This window comes from Rhinoderma darwinii, chromosome 13, assembly GCF_050947455.1.
Source record: "Rhinoderma darwinii isolate aRhiDar2 chromosome 13, aRhiDar2.hap1, whole genome shotgun sequence".
Classification (NCBI taxonomy): domain Eukaryota; kingdom Metazoa; phylum Chordata; class Amphibia; order Anura; family Rhinodermatidae; genus Rhinoderma; species Rhinoderma darwinii.
In genome coordinates, this window is record NC_134699.1 from 59100257 (window position 1) to 59122190 (window position 21934).

At 42.2% G+C, this 21934-nt stretch overlaps 1 protein-coding gene and 1 long non-coding RNA gene across 7 annotated transcripts in view; one reads left to right on the plus strand and one right to left on the minus strand.

Annotated features, from left to right (window-relative positions):
* Positions 1-4072, plus strand: part of SDK2 (sidekick cell adhesion molecule 2) — a 503279-nt gene extending 499207 nt beyond the window's left edge. For all 6 annotated transcript variants that reach the window (XM_075845537.1, XM_075845538.1, XM_075845539.1 and 3 more), the window contains one exon: positions 908-4072. In XM_075845537.1, coding sequence (XP_075701652.1) covers positions 908-1258 — 351 coding nt within the window. In that variant the 3' untranslated portion in view covers positions 1259-4072. The remainder of the gene's footprint in view (positions 1-907) is intronic.
* Positions 1-21934, minus strand: part of LOC142665777 (uncharacterized) — a 179946-nt gene that overhangs the window by 99979 nt on the left and 58033 nt on the right. Inside the window, exon 2 of the long non-coding RNA XR_012851568.1 lies at positions 17748-17867. This is a non-coding gene — a long non-coding RNA (uncharacterized LOC142665777). The remainder of the gene's footprint in view (positions 1-17747; positions 17868-21934) is intronic.

Consider the following 21934-nt stretch of genomic DNA (forward strand, 5'->3'; position numbering starts at 1 on the left):
AGCCTCCCTTGGTAATAAATGAGGGTCCTAAACAGGGGACACCCACTATTAACTCAGAATTCCCTAATAGGGTGTTCTAAACCAAATAACTTTGCTACACCAAGAGTTGTGCCATGGGATTTCCAGCCGTATGTATAATTCAAGGCAATTCTGCTAGTTCACTAATGCTATTAATCCAGTTATGAGACTGCTCTCTAGTTTCTGGATTACAGGTGGAGCAAATCCACCAGAAAATTATTCTATTAGACGAAATCTAACCAGACCCAGCAGTTTAGAGGAACAGATTTCCATATTCCTAACAGGGCCCTTCACCCGTACGGATAACGTGATGTATTAGACATAGGGCACTGTTGGCCACCTATCAGGGCTACTAGGCCTCTGTGTTCTGCCAGCGTAAAATGCCATTACTATGGGAACGCCACTATTCTCTACTAGCTGACGGGGTAAACAAACCGCACCTTCTCCAAGGCAAATAGGCAGCAGCTTACAGAATCCCTTACACGGGGTTAAATCCCTGGTCTGCAGCTTGTGGGCAGCAGGGAGGTTTTGGATTGCTGCCCAGGGTTGTGTGCAGGTATCTGCTTGTGATCACACTCATGATTAATCGTATTGATACCAGCTCTGCACCCGCCGTGTTCACTCCAGCTAGTCCGGCTCTATTCCAGTCCTCACATGTACATGGAACACACGACCAGTCACCACGTTTTACACTTTAATTCTGGTTTTATTTAGATGGTTTATGACTGGCATTGGAAAAATTGAAGGTCACCTTAGATAAAAACAGATTTGGAATAGAATTTTAATAACATGACAGAAGTGGAGACCTGCAGGGCATGGTATTTGGTAGCAGGAATAGCTGGATCTGATGTGCTAACCTATTGTTACTTTTGCTTTTTATTCGATGCAGGGGAGTGACAGTGAATATGAAGTTGACCAGAACCAGCAGAAAACTCATTCCTTTGTCAACCATTACATCAGTGACCCCACTTATTACAACTCCTGGCGACGTCAGCAGAAGGGCATTTCCAGGGTGCATGCTTACAATTATACAGACGAGCCCGAGGACTCTGAACACTGTATTATACCCAACAGCAACAGCAGTCAACAAGGCAGCCTGTATAGAGCCAAATCCAGCCGGACTCCAACCCCTCAGCAGCCTCCGAGCCTTCCAACCGAGCAAAACCCCCTATACCGGCCCCCCAGCAGTCTCGCCCCTTCATCCCGCGCCCCAATCGCTGGATTTTCCTCCTTCGTTTGATGACAAATCTTACTACATTTTACCATTGTTTCTTTGGATTTAAAGAAGCCGATAAAATATATATTATATATAAAAAGGTATGTGTATATATATACATATACATGAAGAGAGAAGAGACTTCTGGAGATTGTGTTGGAGACAATCAGTTTGTGAATTGAGATCTTCATTTTGCTGCTTCAGTTATGTATAATAATCCAAAGGTTTAGGGTGCAAAAAACAAAGCAATTACGATGGATGCAATGATACTTCTGAACCAAGGAAACCTTCGTACTCATCAAGGACAATGACATCTGTTGTCTTAAAACGACAGCCAGTGCTCCAGGATACCTTCATGTATAGCAAACGTTTGGCTTGGCCACCAAATAACGCCCAAATGAATAGGCACGTCCTTCTCTCTGGACTAAAGATGGCTTTTATAGCAGTTTGCCTGAGGACCATACTCTCCTCCTTGAGTTCATACAGTTGGATTGAGGACAATATGGAAGCATACCGGTTCTATCGGCACAGGGACATACAGTGTTGGTGTACAATATGCCATGACTGGAGCCAAGAGTTTCAAAAATGGCACTAAGGCTAAAGCCAAATTGCATTATTTTATGGACAATGCTTAAAAAACAAAACAAAAACTTAGTATGGGGCAAGGTGTACACAATAAAACATTTCTAAGCAACTTGTAGCTACCAACCAGGGTACAATCAATGGTAGGTGATAGCCTTCAAGTACTGAAGGAGCAGGAAAAACTTCAAATGCAACTTCTATCATACATTGTAGTCCAACGGTTCAATCATGTGTCCAGCCAATCATATCGGTGCTCAACATCCTGGCTATTGGTGTCATTTTAAAGGCAGAATTTAACAAATCTTGACTATACAAGGACCAGAGTTTTCCCAGGATTCATAATTATTTGTACATATGCATATTTGCTACTATACAAGGGTGTGAGTGCTTCAGCAGTTACAATGGACCCATGGACAGGGGATAGCTCAGGTTGGCCCCATTGGGTGATGTGAACGTCGGCAGTACTACATCTCCCCTATAAAATATATATTGCTACAAGAGAGCCTGTCCTGGAAAGGGAATGAGGGTGGTGATGTTCTAGACCAAACTCTCCCTGAATGGGGGGGTTGTGAGGTCATAAGCCAGGGCTCAACTCTCCATTGTGTACCCTCTACTAGCAGAGATGAGTTTTAATGACAAGTTATGCATTGGTTGTGATTTATCCTCCGGCATGTTATTTGTGGGGGTTCATGAGCCGAGACCCTCAACAATCTCTAGAAACTGGCCCCTTCTGCTCGGAGTTTAGAGAGTTTTGTCTGTCCGAAACTCTTTAGGGAGAAAGCTCCATTATGCGCAGTCCAGTTCCATTTTCCTTCCATCGATGGAAGTGTGGCCTTTCCAAGATAAGAAAATCTCCCTTCAGACCCGAAGGGACAAGGCGTCCAGTCAAAGATGATCTAGAAATCTATGAAGGTCCCAGCTCGTGGCCCCCACCAATGCCTTATTCTAGAAGATGGTTAAAGCCGGATATTTTAACCCAAAGATGATCAGTTTGTCGACTTCCTTGAGTATGGATTTGCACCTAACAGTATGACGTGAGGAAGAATGTGGTGATGAGCATAGTGTTTGGGTTAATTTTGAAACTATATCATATGAGGATGAAAGCTTTGTAGGACCTGGTAATATTTGCTGCATTATAAAGGTTTATTGGTTTAAAGGCACTCTAATCCTATGTCTCTATATACAGCATATGACCGTGTAATAATATGCATAGAACGCCACTTTGACTGTGAATGCACCGCTGCTTGCCCAGTATTACAAGTAGCAGACCTTGTATCTTCCCAGAGTCCTCCTGTCCGTCTTACCCAGAAATGCTAATCTCCTCACAGGACAAATAGCAAATTGTGGGCATGACCGCATTTTGGCAGAGGCCAGAAATTATGCAGAAAAAATGAAAATAAAAAACATCCTGCGCAGAAATATAAGTATATACCAGCTTGTGGATTGGATTGCCTTTAACGGTTTTTGCTGAGCTGACGGTGGTGAGCCGAGGAGTCCAGAATACATCAAATTAATATTTATTTTTTTAAATAGATAAAAACTTCTTTATAAAATTATAGGCAAGTCAAACCCAATGAGTATTATGGGGGAGCATCATCCCATTATCCCCCCCTATGGTCTGTCCTACATTTGAGCGGAACTTTCAGTAATAGGACGATCCTCGGCTCAACCCCACACAGATCTGGTGAGGAGGTTGCGGTAGATGAACGAATACTGAATATAATGCCTTCTACTCACCCGGCTCCTTATTTTCATGACTTCATGGTTTTATATTTATGCTGCCCAAATATTTGTTTTACTGATGGTAGATCCCACCAGTTTCAGAGGGACCTGGCAACAATCTATAGGCACCGGCCTCTCTTAGGATTTTTTGGGTTGATCCGCTATTGTTTTCCCTGAGGTTTGGTGTCAATGTCTGGTAGTCATTAACTCTTCACCCTCCATAGAAGCAACATGAACATTCGGCAGAGCCGAATATCTATGTTAATGGAAGGGTCAGGAGGCGATAAGCCACAGCACTTCTATCTATGGACAGGTATAGACTTGGTCAATGACTATATGGTGGAGGAGATAGACTATGCAGGTTTGAGGTCACCACAGAGGGAGTAGATGTTTACACTATGACTGTATTAGTTACTATCCTCATTGTAGAGGTTTTTTGTTGCTGCCTGGATCAGCTTCATATACATGACTTTTGGCCTTAAACATAATTTCCTGCTCTACTCCTGAATAAAATTATATTTTTTGCCCATGAAATTCTAACATTTATTATAATTTGTACCCTATAATCACTGATATATTATAAGCTCACAGACTATATCAGAAAATATAGCAGCTTCTATGCATAATCTACCCGTATACCAAATGATTAGGATTAAGAATTTATTATAACTGATCACGGGACAAGCATCTCATAGATGAACTAGTGGGGGAAATAGCTTGTACTAAATGGCCACCAATGTACCAATCAGGATCAAGAAGTTAGCCCCACCCTCCAGACTCCTCGTAAACAGGAAGTTCCTGCTTCCTGGTCTGCGAAGAACATGATGTGACATGCTGAATGGCTAAAACTATTCCGACGATGCTGTTTAGGGATGACCATTGTGCCCACTTATTCAGCATTGATCTGGCTTTTTAACAATACACCAAACTTAGTGGAGAATTACTGGGGGACAGGTTCCCTTTAGGACCTAGCTAGAAAAGTTCTAGATGAGATTTGACTATTGTAAATGAAAATCATACTCAGTATGTGAATTTGCAATACACATTTTTGAGCATTTTGCTTCAGTCTTGGTTGTGTAGGAGTTAATCTTTTGCGCCATTAGCTAATGGAAGAAAAAAAAAAAGATGACTAGGATAAAATATCCGTTTGTTGCGCTAGTGCAGGAAGGTCTAATATGATTAGTATCCGTTGGCATTTCACTTATTCATTAAATGAGGACTGACTGCCCTCTTGTCCAGCTAATCTAATCACATAGAGCAACCGGTTTGTCATGCAGGGCATAGTGAAGACTGCTACGCTGGCGGCTGTGAACTACATGCTGTAAAGTAGTGGTCTCCAGGTGTTGTGAAATGCCAACTCCCAGCATGACACCCATGATGAGAGTTGTACTCTGACGTCAGCTGGAGAGGCACAGGTTGGAGACCGCAGCTGTAAAGCGATATAGAGACTGCATATGGTCTTTATAAGGGCACCATAAACAGGAAGATGCCTTACTGACAACACGTGCACATGAGGAGTCTTTTTTTTTTTTCTTATGAAGTCCATCAGAGACACTTGTCACCCCACACATGGCCAGATTGTTGTGTGACCATCTTAAGACCTCATGCACACGAGTGTTTTTCCACAGTGTGTGATCTGCATTTTTTGCAGGTAGCACGCTGACCTATTCATTTCTAAGGGGCCATGCACGCAGTGTTTCTTGTGGATCAGTTTTTCCCGTAAATCATAGAACATGTCCTAACCCTGTCCCTTGTAGCAGTCTCAGACCGTCTATAATAGACTGCACTTGGAAGCCATCCGCGTGCTGTCCGCATTTTGTGAATAAGTTGGAAACGCCTGTGAAATCCCCTCAGAATGATCATGTGACCTTCCTATGGGTGTTTTCCAGGGGGCGGGGGGGGGGGGGGAGAGAATGACAACTTCCTTCATCTCTTTTTTTGGGGACAGCGAAATATGGATGGCAAACAAAAACACGTCCGGGATATACGGACATACGGAACGGTTATGGAAACCACTCGGAGGCATTACGGACGAAAATATAGACACTAGAATCCGTAGTTTGTGGCCCGATCAACGGAAATGGTCGCGTGCATCAGGCCTAAAAGAGTATTTCCACAGCCAGACATGTTGTGAAGGTCACATTCGTGGGCACCTGGAATCAATATCTTGGATGCACAGGTCCCAATTCCAGGTTTTCATATGTAGTGGCCACAAGTTACAGAAATCTACAATAGAGAACCAAGGTGCTGAAAATAAGGACTGGGACCTGTGTGCTACAGATATACATGGGGGTCCTAATTTCAGGACAACCACTGTTGTGACCTACCAAAAGACCTTGTGGGAATACCCCTTTAAGACAATATAGGAATCAAACTTTCGGACCACCACGAAGCCAAGGTCGCTACAGGCAGCGATTCAATGTGATAAGCATATCACATCTTGAAAACAACGCATGTCACTGGTGAATTTTGCAAAGCGCAGGACCGGCTAGATTCATGTAAAGGGTCATCGTATTGCATTTGAAACATTATATTACATTAGTTAGAATTTAGTTTCAGCATTAATTCACCAATTCTATACGTTCTCCAATATTTTCAGGGCACCATACTGAACCCTTTTCTACTCATTGTCGCAACACGCTAGTTTGAATAACTTTATTTGTTAACACACAGCAGATACGTTCATATTTTTTTAGTGGGACCAGTATGGCTGCCGAACCACCACTAAGGTGGTCTAAAGCAATCTGGTCAACCATTGCATTTATAGAGGCGTAACTGTACAAGGGCGGTCCGAGGTCTGATCTGTAACCACAGGCCAGTTTCCATTTGTATGGCCATCAACACCATTTATTATAGGGCGTAGCAATTTTTCCACTATTTAAAATGACCAAGAGATCACAAGTAAGGCTGTGTTCACATCACGCTTGTGTTTTTTTGTCAGAGGTAGACATTGGGAGGATAAACGCACGTACACCTCCGAGGGAAATCTGCGACACCTGCCATTGTATAGCCATACAGGGGCGTAAGTTGCCCATAGAACCTCATAATTAAAAAAAAAATGTGTAAGGTTTTTGGGTTTTTGTTTTTTAAATCACCATTTTTTGCCCCCCACAATATAAAAAATAAAAATGACAGGAAATGAAACGGAGAAATAATATCTCTGCCTAACGTGCGTTGTTGCTTCTTTCACAAACTTCTGAAGACAAAATATTAAAATTATCTGGTGGGGAATTATTTTTTTTATTATGTGTTTTTTTTTTAATGTGTTTTTGACTTGTATACATATAGCATGATAAACACAAATGCAACATTATTTCACTCAATCACTACAGACATGAAAAACAATTATCAAAAATCACGAGAAATGACAAAAAATAAAAAAATCACAGCAGGCCTGTTTATGTTTTTTTGTTTTTTTAAAAGAAAAATTGACCGATCTGTATTTAGTTTTGACTAATTTACTAGGGTGGGTAATGAAAGCCGTTTTGCAATTGGTTTCACGTTTGCCTTGTTTTATTATGTGTATTTCTAATTATTTTACATTTCTGCAGACAATATTTCCTTTGCTTGTAAACAAAAATGTTTTAATTTTCTGTACTTTGTATTAGTTTTTTTTTACCAAGATGAAAAATTGCAAAATATAAAAATGTTCTAATTTGTTATACAAAGTCGTTTTGTAGACCAGTGGTGCTCAACTTGATTATTTCTGAACGAAGACCCTAAGTGTTAACGTATACCTCCCATTGGGAGCCACTTAAATAACAATTCCATAATATAATGGGCATCAACAGGATCCTATTAGATGTTGAAAAAAACATTTAATAAAAATTTGGAGGAAGGGATAAAATGCCCTTTCGTTGCCCTGAATGTCCACCAGCATACAATAGACAGTCATAGGGCAGATAAGTAGTATTAGGTCCTGTTCACACGGAGTATTTTGACAAGCTTTTTGGAGCGGAAACCGCTCCGCAAAACTCTTCAAAAACCGGCCAAAAATGCCTCTTATTGATTTCAATGGGAGGCGGGGGCGGTTTTCTCCCACGAGCGGTAAAACCGCCTCGCAGGAGAAAGAAGGGACATGCCCTATCTTCGCGCGTTTACGCCTCTGACCTCCCATTGACATTAATGGGAGGCAGAGAGAGCGTATTTCGCAGAGTTTTTTTGCCCGTAGCACTCAATGGCCGCGGCCGATAAACACCGCTAAAACGCGCCGAAAATCGCGGCAAATGACGTGCAGGAAGGACAAAATCCCAAACGGAATTTTGAGGCAGAATTTTCCTCCTGCAAAAAACTCTGTGTGAACACAGCCTTAGGGTATGTTCACACGCAGTGGTTTCAGGCGTATTTCGGGGTATTTACGGTGAAAAACGCCTTAAAAAACGGAAGCTTAACGCCCACAAACATCTGCCCATTGAAATCAATGGGAAAAACAGCATTTAGTTCAAACGGTTTTAAAAAACAGAGCGTAAAAAGACGCTGCATGTCACTTCTTGAGGCGTTTTTTGGAGCGGATTTTCCATTGAACACTATGGCTATGTTCACACGGGGTATTTTGCCGAGTTTGACGCGGAAACCGCGTCGCAAAACTCGGCAGAAACGGCCCGAGAACGCCTCCCATTGATTTCAATGGGAGGCGTCGGCGTCTTTTTCCCGCGAGCAGTAAAACTGCCTCGCGGGAAAAAGAAGCGACATGCCCTATCTCCGGGCGCTTCCGCCTCCGACCTCCCATTGACTTCAATGGGAGGCAGGAGAAAGCGTATATCTCGCTGTTTTATGCCCGCGGCGCTCAATGGCCGCGGGCGAAAAACGGCGCGATAATTGCCGCGAAAATCGGCGTGCAGGGAGAGGAATATCTGCCTCAAAGTTCCAAATGGAATTTTGAGGCAGATATTCCTCCCCCAAAATACTCTGTGTGAACATAGCCTATGAAGAACGCCTCAAAAGAAGCCTCAAAAGTAGCTCCAAATTCATTTTCAGCTTCAAAAACGCCTGAAAATCAGAGGCTGTTTTCCCTTGAAAACAGCTCTGTATTTTCAGACGTTTTTTGCTAAGCGTGTGAACATACCCTTACGGCTCCATACAACTCAAAACATGTACGAGCCATAAAACGTCAGACTTCCCAGCATGCCTCGCTGTATTTTCAGACTCCTGCAGTTAATAGAATAAATCCTAATAACATATTATGGAATTGACATTTAAGAAATACCCCAACATTCTTCCAAAATCCGGGTTAAACTTGATCAACCCAAGTATTTTCCCAAACAAAAAAAAAATTACAAAATTCTTAAAATGTATTGCAAATCTGAACTTGGGGGCTTATTCTGGAGCCCCCAGTTGGAGTTGCTGTCCTGTGACTTGTTTGCACACCCGCCTAGACGTAGGTTTCCATTACAACGTTTGTCACCCAGGTTGTTGACGCTGTCCTTAGCATTTCAATGATTGTGTTTCTTTTTTTATATGTGGCATCGTTTTTGCATCATTGTAAATTCATAAAAGTAAATTTATTTTTGTTATCAAAAGTGTAAAATAAAAACGGTGGGAAATGAGAAAAGTGTAAGAGGCAAATATTATATATATATAGTTATACAATGTTTATGACCATCTATGTTTTGTTCCGTTATTTTTTTGCCCCTGTCGGGATGGGGGAGATTTTATGGTTATGATTAGGGGCGATTCCAGTCACTTTAAAAGAACAACATCATAGCTGAAGGAATATCACACCAGGCCTGTTACCATCCAAAAACTGACTCGGCAGTGAGGTAATAAGGCTGTGGGTCTGCCGTTTAGGGAGCGAATAGGCCCATCCTGGCCCTGTATAGACATTGGTGCCCAGTAGTTGACCCAACACCAGCTTAAGGCTCTTTTACACGGGGCAATGATCTGGGAAACTAGTAACAATCACTCCGCCGTGTAAACAGAGCAATGATCATTCAGTCGAGCAAATGCACGTTCATCGGCTTGTTTATATGGCGCATAAAACGTGGCTAGTCGGCAGCACAGCGAGATGTGCTGCCGACAGGATGGAAAAGTATGGGGATTTGGAGAAAAGTGTTGCGTATTATGTGCAGATTTGTCGCACAGATTTTTCTATTCCATTCCTGGTTTTGCCTTAAAACGTACATGCAACATATGCAGAAAATCTGCACCGTGTGAACAAGATCTAAAAGGTTATCATGCAGGAGCCGGAGTCTCCCTCAGTTTATAAACATTGAGGCCCCATAGTCAGAGTTTTCCAACATGTCTCTGTGAAGCATCAGGTCGGATGTACTAGTCAACTCTCCTACGTGACGCAGTTTTCACCCTACTAACAAATTGGTCCAAAAAACTTGGCTAGTCTAGGGGGGACTGCTGATTTTATGGATATTTCAAGTACTAGAAGAAGTTTTTAAGCAGGGATACTATGTTGGTTCGGACTGGTGACTTTACTCGTATCAATAGCACCATCCAGTCTACTCTATATCGAGTGACCCAACCAGATCACCACAGAAGCATGAAGATTGGGACATCCCACCCATTGGCTATAGGGACCTGTTGCTTGGAAGTCGCCCACACTTATTCGGCACTCTGTAATAAAAACGATTGCATGTCTGAGGTACTGACCACTGGAGAATTACATGCAGCATGTACCTGGAACTTACAGCTACCTCCACGGGTGGAATTACTACAGAGAACATACTACATACGCTCATCTCATCTCATCTCATCTCATCTCGTGCAGTCCATCTGCCAGAAAGTAAAATCTAGAAACATTGTTTTTTGCTAGAATATCCACTAATTTCTTGAGTAAATTATAGTAAATTTTTGTGGTTGTATGGCCCCATCCACTTTGCGCCAAGCCCATCCAATTTAAAAAAAAAAAAAAGGCTGCGAAAAAGTTGCAAAAATGGCGTGCGCCATAATTTGGAACTTTTCAATGTCATACAGCAGTTTTAATAAAATAACCTGTCACTAGGTCATGTAAGTTAAACTGGTTAACTGACCTTAATAGCGCTGTCTCCCTGATTCCAGTGACATTTTTTTGTTTTTAAAGACTCCCCCCTTTTCAGAGATATGGCCACTGTTGTGTGGGCTCCCTCTATGCTAATTTCCTGTAGTTAGCCAACAGGGCGTGAACTACCTTTGAGCTGCCTGGCGCTGATTGGACAGCATCAGAGACAGGGAAGCTAGCTCCACCCTGTTGGCGAACTACAGCAAATTAGCATAGAGGAAGCCAACATAACAGTGAGCCATATCTCTGGAACAGAGGGTCCAGGAAAAAAACAAAAAACATAACTGGAATCAGGGAGACCGCGCTATTCAGGTCAGTAAACCAGTTCAACTTGTCTGATCTTTAAATTCGACCCACAGTGTCTTGGAGAGTCCCTTTCAGTCCAGATATTATGTTGGCAGTAGATCCCAATAACATCATTACATAGATCTGATCTGCTCCCATTACACAAATCATTGACTCTCCACGGTCCGCACAGGAAACTCTCCACCCATTACCACCAGGGCCCCCTGCACACGTGACGGAAATGCGGCCAAATTTCGGTGCAGAATTTCCGCAGTGTTTACAGAAAATAAATGGACATGATGCAAATTGAGAATCCGAACTGCTGGTCAATTTTTGCACATGTTTTCTGCTGATTTTTTGCCTGAAGCTTGTAGATGAGATTTGATCACATCTCATCCACTTTGCTGCTACTGGACAGAAATTCCGCAGCTTTTCTGTCTTGTGTGTAAGGAATCTAAATAGTACAAGTACTCATCACACTTGTCATCCGTTCCTCTATTTGAAGGCCACAATACTGTAGCATGGTGTGCTATTCGGTCCATTAAACCAAAAAACACCTATGTGATACGTCATATCTGATATTGGCTTCTGTAAAAATGGCAATGTGAACAGTCATTATCATTACTGACCAATATTTGCTTCAAAGAAAATATGAACATAATTTTTTTAACCAATCCCAAGATTTTGACCAGTTACAAACAATTATTTTGTTACAATAGGCGCACGGACTTATGGTATGAACACTTAATCAGCCCATGGACAATACATTTTTGGTGGTGGATCCCACGAACATTAGGTAGGCATAGCTCGGGCATGATGGATTTTTCCTGGCCGATCCCATTGATTTCCTAGAAAAGTGGCACAAGAACTGACAACTTGTGATACCACTTGCGGTTGTATTAAAAGAACAAGCATGTTTCATTGAGTCAAATATGAATGTTAATGAGGGGGGTCATGTGGACGGATATCCATTGGCCAGACGATCTTTCGGCTGACAACAGTCTGTTATGTAAGTCTCCCCTAAGAACCAGCCGTATTTGTAGAGTTGGCATTAAGGAACGACCATTTGTTTCTTGGGAACAGTCAACTGTTCTTAGATTAAATAACTTCACATGAAATACATACAGTCCAATCAGCCGACCACTATACCCGATGTGGGCACATAACCTATTTATCAATGAAAATCCATCTTAAAGAGAATGGGCACACCAATGAAATAGTGACCTTCCCTCAATTGTCAACCTCATTTACTTCTACAGTCACGAGTGAAAATAAGGTCACAGCCTGCCTCAGGTTCTGTTTTGGGGCATGTCTCCCGCGAGTAGTGTCAATGTCAAGAGCCCAAGGTTACCAACTGGAACCAATTGGTAGCCCCATTGTTATCTCCCTATGGAGCCTTCCTTCTCTTTTTATCCAGTTTGCTAATTACCAGGGGCACTAAAAACAGTGACAAAAGTTCTGGACACCATGTTGGGGTATCTAGAGTTGTTCCATCTGAGAAGATGAGGGAGGTAGAACAACAGTTTGATGACAAGAATAATTGGCTGAAATGTCAACGTTACTAAAATGCATAATGGAGCGTTAAGTTTTTACAAATTGCCTCTAGTGCCATATTGTCTATATACAAATATATCATTAATACTAGCAAGTGGAGTCCAATACAAGCGGTGATCACAATACATGGCTCTGTTCAATGGTGACCTCATTGTTGTAAAGGTCCTTTTACACGGAACGATGATCGTACGAACGATCGTATGAACATCATTCCCAATCGTTGCCCAGTGTAAACACGCCCATTGGAAAAGTGCTGCCGACAACAACGTAAAATTTATGAGTGGGGGTTCGAATCAACAATCGTTTTTACATGAAAATGAAAGTAAACAAGTGCCGATAGACTTCCTACATCTTCGATCAATACTTGTCACGGGCAGTCTATCTGTCCGACAGTGTAAAAGACCGGAGACATAACCTGAGGGCCAAAGAAAATTCTCCCACCACAAACGCAAGTGAAGTAAGAGAACATGTTAGAGGACGTTATATTGTCTTCGCATTGACTCAAGTGTCCTTTTCTTGGACAATAATAAATACTACGATCACATCATCGGAACAGATTGATTATCATTATGTCTGGGGCATAAAAAACAATTATATAATCGTTTCGATCATTAACAATCTACGACCAAATTATGGCATAATTAAATGATGCCACAAAGAGTTGAGGGGTATTTTACGAACATGCTATAAACTTGGAAGTGTGCAGCTACCAATCGGATTGGCTGCTATGAGTGAAGGCCAATAATCAGGTAAACTGAAAAATTATTCCCGATCATCTTCCCCTGTAAAAGGGACCAGTAAATGCGACTTTAAAAATCATCATCTGCAGCACATCTCTATCTAAATAGGGGCTGTGCTGCCGACAAGGATGCAGACAGTATAGGTATGAATGATGTTTTTCATCTCCTTACAGAACAATGATTGCTCATGTAAACGGAGCTAAATGAGTGCCGTTCGGCGTACTATTTCGCCGATCAGTGCTCGTTTACTAGTGAAAAAGGACCTTTAGGGTATGTTCACACGGCTTATTTTCTATAGAAAAACAGCTCCAAAAACGGCCGTAAAAAGCGCAACGAAAAATGCTAGTTAATTAAAAAACGGCTTAAAATCAGGAGATATTTTCCCTTGAAAACAGCTCTGTATTTTCAGATGTTTTTTGCTAAGCGTGTGAACATACCCTTACACTTGTGCAGTATTCCACTATTTGCATATCATTTGCATTAAAGGGAAATCTCATACAAACCTGCAACTATTTTTTCAGAAACGTGTGCACAGAGCAACCAATCAGGTCATGACTGTTCTAATATTACCAGCGGGAACCAGATTGATTTTCATTGGTAATGTCACCAAATTTTTATATGTTTCTGTCCTATTAGGAAAGCTGCACTGGGATTGGTTGCAACAAGACCAGGTTTTCTTTTAGACAGTATTAATAAATGATCTCACAACACCTGCAACATCCAGTAAGGTCACCCCGCATTCACAGACATCTCAGATTGACATTTCCAAAGACTTTCACGGGAAGAAAGTAAAGGAGGAACAACTCTTGGCCTTCATGTCTGATGGGGCAATGCTTTGCAGCATCTAATGGGGCAAGTTGGCCCCAGCACTGATGCTACCGACTTGAACACCACCAAGTTGATGGAGGATGCCCAGCACATGCCAGTTTAAACATGGCTTTCTATTTAGCAGGCTGGTGGAACATAATGGGTGTAGGGCATCATGGGCTTGGGTTTCTCAAAAAAGCCAAATGGTGACCTGACACAAAGCAGATCGTTCTGTAGTCCTACAATAATATCACATGAAAAATAAATCCATTGCAAAAATTGAGTGTCTAAATCTGCCTTAATATCAGTGCCCTGTCTGCCATATCTGCAGGGGGGACTACACACTAAGGGTGCCCATACACAGATGATATAGCCAAGAGTGCAGATTTAGTCTGGGACCGCAAACTGTCTAATGTGTATTGCGGTCTCCCAACTCTCCCCTGAAGGCAGATGTTGGGGGAAGAAAGGTTCGAGTGTGTTCAATTTCAACATGCCGATCCTTTATCCTTGCTGGAGACGAGCCACTGCCAGGAAGTGTCTAGCAGAGGCTTATTCCCATCTCGCCATTGAAATAAACATGGACGCTCGGCCCTGCTGAGTTGGGAGGAAGAGCTTTCAGCCGACGGCTATATAAAGTTCATTGGCACGTTTAGCCTCTTGGATCAACATCCTTGGAGACATCTTAGACCAAACAAATACTAACCAAGTAATATTTATTGTGTATTAAGTTTAATCCAAAATTTGCCTTTACGAGACATGACGATCTGCAGTGTTACAGATTTTATATTGGCCATTAAGCCTCATGGAGTTGACAAATATTTGTCTACCGTGTTGTTTTAACTCAATGTGATATGTGCAATATGACATTATGCCCGGGTACAATGGACCTTGTGACTGCCGGGCTGGCATATGCTTCATTATACACCTGGGATCATACAAAGACTGCAGAAGAAAGTGACCTTGTTTTATTGAATCTCTTGTATCTGCCAACACATTGGGTTGTGCGATAAAACACATATATCCTCTATCCACAGGATAGGGGATACATGTGTGATAGCTGGGGGTCTGACCGCTGGGACCCCCAGCGATAAGGAGAACGGGGGACAGAAAGTTAGCCAGAGCGCTACATGAGACACTTGGATTTCCAGGTTCCGTGTCGGGCTTATGTGTTCGGCAGCTCCATAGAAATGAATGGAGAGCCGGTCACGCATGCGCAGAGGAATCCCATTCATTTCTATGGAGCTGCCAAACAGATAAGCCGGACACAGAACCCAGAAGTCCAAGCCTCTCATGTAGCGCTCTGGGTGACTTTCGGTCCCCCCCTTCTCCTTATCGCTGGGTGTCCCTGCGGTCGGACCCCCAGCGATCACACATGTATCCCCTATCCTTTGGGTAGGGGATACATGTGTTTTATAGCACAACCCCTTTAACCAACGTAGATGAATTTTTTAGTGAAAAGGTTGGCGATTTGCTGCCACCTGCTCGAGTATTTTTTTTTCCAACTTTCATCTACTTAACTGTCTATCTTTTCCACTTCAAGCTTTCTTGTGCAGAGTTGTCATCTCATGATTCAACGCCGTGAAAAAACAAATTAATCTGAGGCGGCTACATCAGTCGTAGATGAGGGTGACATGCCGAGCCCATCTGTTAAGCAATTAGAAGGTTTCCTACACATTCTACAGGAGTTGGAGAAGTTCCAAAGAACATCGTGTTTCTCAGAGGGACATGTGGTATGAAGCTTTGTAACTGGGCAGCGTAAGGCATTGATCTTTAACCTGTGGCTCTCTAGCTGCTGGGAGTTGTAGTTTCGTAGCAAATGTAGAGCCACAGGTTGAAGACCACTAGCATACGAATGGCTTAAAGACGGTCACAGAGAGATCTCTAGTAGAGACAGATGACCTAAGTGCTCTGATAGTTGGTGCAACAATACCCACTGAACAAACCCACCGGTCTAAACTCCAGATTCGGCAGGCTAGACTAAAAATAATGAATCATCGATTGGCCAAGGAATCACACAGCCTACTCCACCACCTCTTTATCAGAAATGTGCCCTAGAGCAAGTCAGGAGACCCTTCTCGACCAATTATTTGAGAGAGATGAACGGTTTATACATACAGCATACAACACCTTACACAACCTGGATCTGGCATTTGGGGGTTTCCCTTTTTCAAAAGGATTAATCTCAGTGATCGACTCTCTTTGAGGGACAACCCAAACAGCCAAAGTCATTTTGGTGGCTATGACTAAGCAAGGATAGGCCATCAATGTTTGATTCCAGATAAAAAGGATGTTGATGGACCAGCAGGAGTTGCTTTTTTTCTCCCCAGCCCATTCACAACAGTGGTGTGGTTTCTAGGGGAGGGGTGGGTTTTCGAAGCAGACTTTTTTTTGTTTAATCTTATACGATAAAGCCGGCCAGCTGAGGTGCACATACTTCTCTGTGGAACTGATCAGTCACACGTACAAGACTATAAACCACAGTTCAGGGACATACTGCTCCGACTGGGACATCAGACTCAAAGATAACAGAGCTCACTGTGTACAATGATTTCTACAACAGGCATCAGTTTCTTAGGCACATCCAAAATTATAAAAATAGTGAGAGGTCATGGAGGAAATCATAACGCCGCATTGGGTCCTGGTGCTTATGTGGGTAGTAAACAGGAATGACTAAACCAGCATCGTAGACTTACTGCCGAAGCGTATGATGTAAGTAACATGATGGCAGTGAAGATTCGGGAATTACAACAAAGTCAGCGGCCTATAATAGTGCGGCAGTATTATAAGGTGAAATGCACCTATGTATGGAGTTGTTTCTAGAGATCCATATGTTAGGCTTTATGATGAATGTACTCACTAAAAGAGACAGGTCAGGAGAACAGACAGGTCGTCTTTACCGAGAAAATTGCATTACTTCCAGTAAAAGTTTAAACTCACCATACTTAGCACATTTGGGCAAGAAATGGGCCACACTGTCAGAAGAATTCAATATCGCATACATTAGGATATGCCATCACTTTCTGATAAGACTGCCGGCACCCCCACGATCATGTGATTGAAGGGGGTTGAAGAGCTGATTTAGCGTTAGGATCTCTTCACAGTTTTTTCCTGCAGGGCAACACTCCTGGCCACCCGCTGTGCAGTGAATGCGGCTCCGATACAGTTCCCTGCATAGCCAGTGGCTGCAAACGCCACTCTGCAGGGAAAACTTTGTAGAGCCGCAGCGCTAAAGAAGCCCTGCAGCCCCTTCAATCTCGAGATCGATGGGAGTCCCGGCAGTCGGGCCCTCACCGATCAGAACAGGATGGCATATCCTAGCGATCAATTTCTATAATGGGAATAACCCTTTAACAGAGATTTTTCCCTATAGGTTTTTGGCCAAAAAGGAAGCCCTTTCACATGAACCAGGAGAGAAAAAGCAAGGATAACCCAAGTAAAAGAGGTCTGTCCTGTCGCAGCTCAGGTTCAAGAGTCACCCCTTCTCCCCACAATCACAAAAATAGTCTTTAAGCGGTATTCTACAGGAAATGCCATAAATGTCTGATCGATGCGGGTCCCATCTTCAGAATGGGAGACACCCGACCCCTGTCCCACCTCACCTTGTAGGAATATGAGACTTCACATGCATAATTTTGTCCTACACTGATGGGAGCAGAGGTGTGGTGGCCTATATGAGCACGAGGAGGGTGATTCCATTTACCAATGGGATCCTCTATATTTGTCCAAAACCCACCTTTCCATGGGCAGCAGTTATACCATGTACACCTTGACCGCAGAAGAGAAAAGAACAGATAGGATAATAACTATATTTTAATGATAAAATTACAAAATGTACCTTTAAACCACCTCCATTGAGCTTCATTTTCGGATGTGGCGTCAAGTTGTCCTCCATTATCCTTTGTGATGTAAACTCATCGCCTTTACGCTGTTGTCCGGCGTAGGCATCAATTTCACCCTATTTAGATAATGGTTCATGTTACGATTGATTAAATAATCATTTCATTAAGTGCAAAACAATTAACGTGAAGACTTATAACGGAGACCATTATCTTCAAGTTGCCATTGTTGACCAACGTGCATTACAGGGAAGTCCAGACAGACCGATTGATACAGGGTACCCAGAGTATTCATGGTTTATAAACTGGACAAAGATGTAATAACGATGTAAGAATAATAAACAATCCAATATTTATTATTACACTGTGCCATAAATAAAAACAAAAAAAACAAAAATACAAACAATCTTAAAAGTGAATGTCCAATGAATATCCACAACTTGTATTTATAGATTTATATTAGAAACACGTCCAATTATAAATTATAGATAAGTATGAGAGATATGATACCATGTGTGCAACCTCTGTAGCTGTACATGTGCCCTGAAAACAGGATCCCGATTCTCTATTAAATCACATATAAGGGACTTTGCTCATTTCCATCTCACAATTACTGGTTGATTTGTACACCAGTAGGGATTTTCTGGAAAGCTGAGGTGATCTATAGCTAGTCCCTCACTTGTAATTTCCAACTGCTAATTTGATAACACCCTCTGTTGTTGGTGTCCACCCCTTGGTTAGCTAAGGAGGTAGTTTGCTGTGACATAACAAAAGTCTATCCATCAGGTGTTTACATCACAATTCGGTTTTAGTCAGCTACATTTCTGTGACCTCACAGCTGTGCATCACTCAGGTAAGCTGCTGTGACATCACTACCGTGCATCACTCAGGTAAGCTGCTGTGACATAGCTACCATGCATCACTCAGGTAAGCTGCTGAGACATCACTACCGTGCATCACTCAGATAAGCTGCTGTGACATCACTACCGTGCATCACTCAGGTAAGCTGCTGTGACATCACTACCGTGCATCACTCAGGTAAGCTGCTGTGACCTCACTACTGTGCATCACTCAGGTAAGCTGCTGTGACATCACTACTGTGCATCACTCAGGTAAGCTGCTGTGACATCACTACTGTGCATCACTCAGGTAAGCTGCTGTGACATCACTACTGTGCATCACTCAGGTAAGCTGCTGTGACATCACTACTGTGCATCACTCAGGTAAGCTGCTGTGACATCACTACTGTGCATCACTCAGGTAAGCTGCTGTGACATCACAAGTGGGTTTCACTCAGGTAAACTACTGTGAAATCACTACTGTGCATCACTCAGGTAAACTACTGTGAAATCACTACTGTGCATCACTCAAGTAAACTACTGTGAAATCACTACTGTGCATCACTCAGGTAAACTACTGTGAAATCACTACTGTGCATCACTCCGGTAAACTACTGTGCATCACTCAGGTAAGCTGCTGTGACATCACTACTGTGCATCACTCAGGTAAGCTGCTGTGACATCACTACTGTGCATCACTCAGGTAAGCTGCTGTGACGACATAAGTGGGTTTCATTCGGGTAAGCTGTGACATCTTGACTGTTTGTCTGGTTCCTGTTGTGACATCACATTTTTATTTCACTCAGGAAAGATACTGTGGCATCACTAGTGAGTTTCAGTGAGGTAAGCTGCTGTGACATCACAACCATGTTTTTGTCTGACAAGCTGCTGACAGTAGGCTTCAGTCAAGAAAACGGCTGTCACCTTTTGTGACAAATGCGTTACAGTGAAATAATCTTTTGTGCTATCACAAGGGGGTTTCAGTCAGTCAAGCTGCTGTTACATCACTACTAGTAAGTAGCTACACTGATTCCTATGCATGCCATGGATGAGATTGTCTATGGGTCTATGGCTAGCATCCTGCTGTCAAATTAGCAGTTGGAAATCAAGGAACCCAAATACTGTTCTTGCCCTTGGTGTCCAGGTTAGATAGATTCGGCTGTCAGACAGATCGCCACCTAGTGGTAGCAACAAGTAGTCGAGATTTTTACGAATATGTGTGTGGGGTAACAGAAGAACCCTGCTTTGTTCTCAAAAGTTGGAATACCAAAGCCTGATCAAGTTTGTTAAGAAAACCCTCTATATTGTTTAGGGTTAGTATTGCACTAGTAGTTACAGCTTTAGGCCAGGATTACACACGCAATTTTGATGCAGTTTTTGTGGCAGCTTTTTAAGCAAGTAGATCCAAAAGGAAGAAAAAGGTATAAAGAAAAGGAATGATGCATCTTCTTTAATTTGAGTCCATTCCTGTGTTTACATAAAAAAAAAAAAAAAAAAAAAAAAATGCACCAAAAACTGCGTGTATAGTCAAACGGAGCAGATCTGTTGCAGAAATTTCTAGGACAGTTAAAGAAATCCATGCACATGCTGCAGAAACAACAACATTCAGATGAATGGAACTGATCAGTTCAGTCGCAAAAATGTCTACCACAAATCCGCCATGTGTGAACATACCCTTATATTGCAGTTTTCATTACTGCCTTTTTTAATAAAACGTTAATAGGTTAAAAAAAAGCAACCAAATACCAGATCGGGATAAAACCAAGGCAGAAATATACAAAATGAGGGAATTTCATAAATATCAGTTCATCTCCGTTGCATTTATGTCCGCTTCAATAAAATACTGCAGCAGCATAAATACTCAGTGTGAACATGGCTATTGGCCTCTATAGTCATGAAGGAGTTAACTAAAGCTTACACTTATTAAAAAAAGAGAAAAAACAAAAAACACTACATTGCCAGTTTCCCTCCCAAGTCTCATCTCATGGATGAGATCATGGCTTCACATTGTCCCAAACTGCATCTCCATGACAACGCCGCAAGTCTCGGGCCCCATCTCTACTGTCTCCAAGTAACGTTCGGGGTCACCGAGACTCTCAATAGATGAATTAGTTTCAGGGATTTGGTTTTCTGTTAGACTAGACTGCACGCTAGCAAAAGAAAACTATATGTAAAACGATGGAAAAGTCGAAAAGACCGAAAGTAAGAGAAAAAAAATAAAAAAATGTTCATGAGTATTGACGGCCGCACACATTTTGCACTGAAAGAAAAAGCGCTGCTCTATGGGGTCGTTTTCATGCAGCTCTGAATCTGTATAACGAAAGTCTGAGTCCCATGTTTGGGACCACCGCTCTAAAGCAGGGATCGGTTACAAAGAGCATCTCTTTCTCTGGAGGACCTAACATGTACACCGCTCAATTATTTCAACAGGTACTGTGTAATACCTCATTTCTCCTGTGATGGCACTGCAGGGAAATGTAACACTTACTGCTAGAAAAACATTGTGATCAGCACATTGTTGGAGGACCCTTTTAAAAAAATGGTTGTCCAAGGTGGTCAACCCCTTTAAGTATTTTCTGCCTTGGGGGATTATTACAAATGTGTGTTTCAATTCCTCATCGTTTTCAAGGTCTCCGATTGCTGTCAGTATATGGAAACATTCATTGTTTACATCCAAAGGCTGAGAACAGATACTTCGCATAGCTAAATATTTGCTACTGTTATACCCAGTCTAGACAATACAACAGATTGGACCTCTGGCTGATACATTGCAGCAAAATATCAGCACATGAGAGAAAGATTTGTGCTGCTGATGTATGACAGATTATCTAGACGGAATATAATTTTACCAAACTATCTGAGAAGAGGGTTTCAAGCTTCTAGAAGTAAACACTAATATTTTCGTTCACTGAAAGCAGGCAGAGATCTTTATTACCACAAAATCTGCTACTAGATCTTTTACAATTTCTTAATTTGTTTCCTCTGCCGAGTCTCTGACCTCCAGACATTCCACATTATATTGCAGTTCGGAGCTGGAAACAAGTGCTGGATTTTCAGACTCTGAATTACAAAATGCTGGATTGAAGTGGATTACACTGGATTATCTATACATTTCTAATCCAGCCATCAAATATGATTTATATATTGTACCACAGCTTCCCATTCAGTTCTACGGTTTATATGAATGTCTCCAGACCTCACTCCGCAGCCGATCAGATTTGATTGTACGAATCATACACTTGAGTTGTCACCACTAATGGAGCACCCCAGGAATAATCCTGTCACTAGCGCCTACAGAGATGGAGGAATTTTATAAATCAGTCTGACATTGCTGTCTCATGTAGACT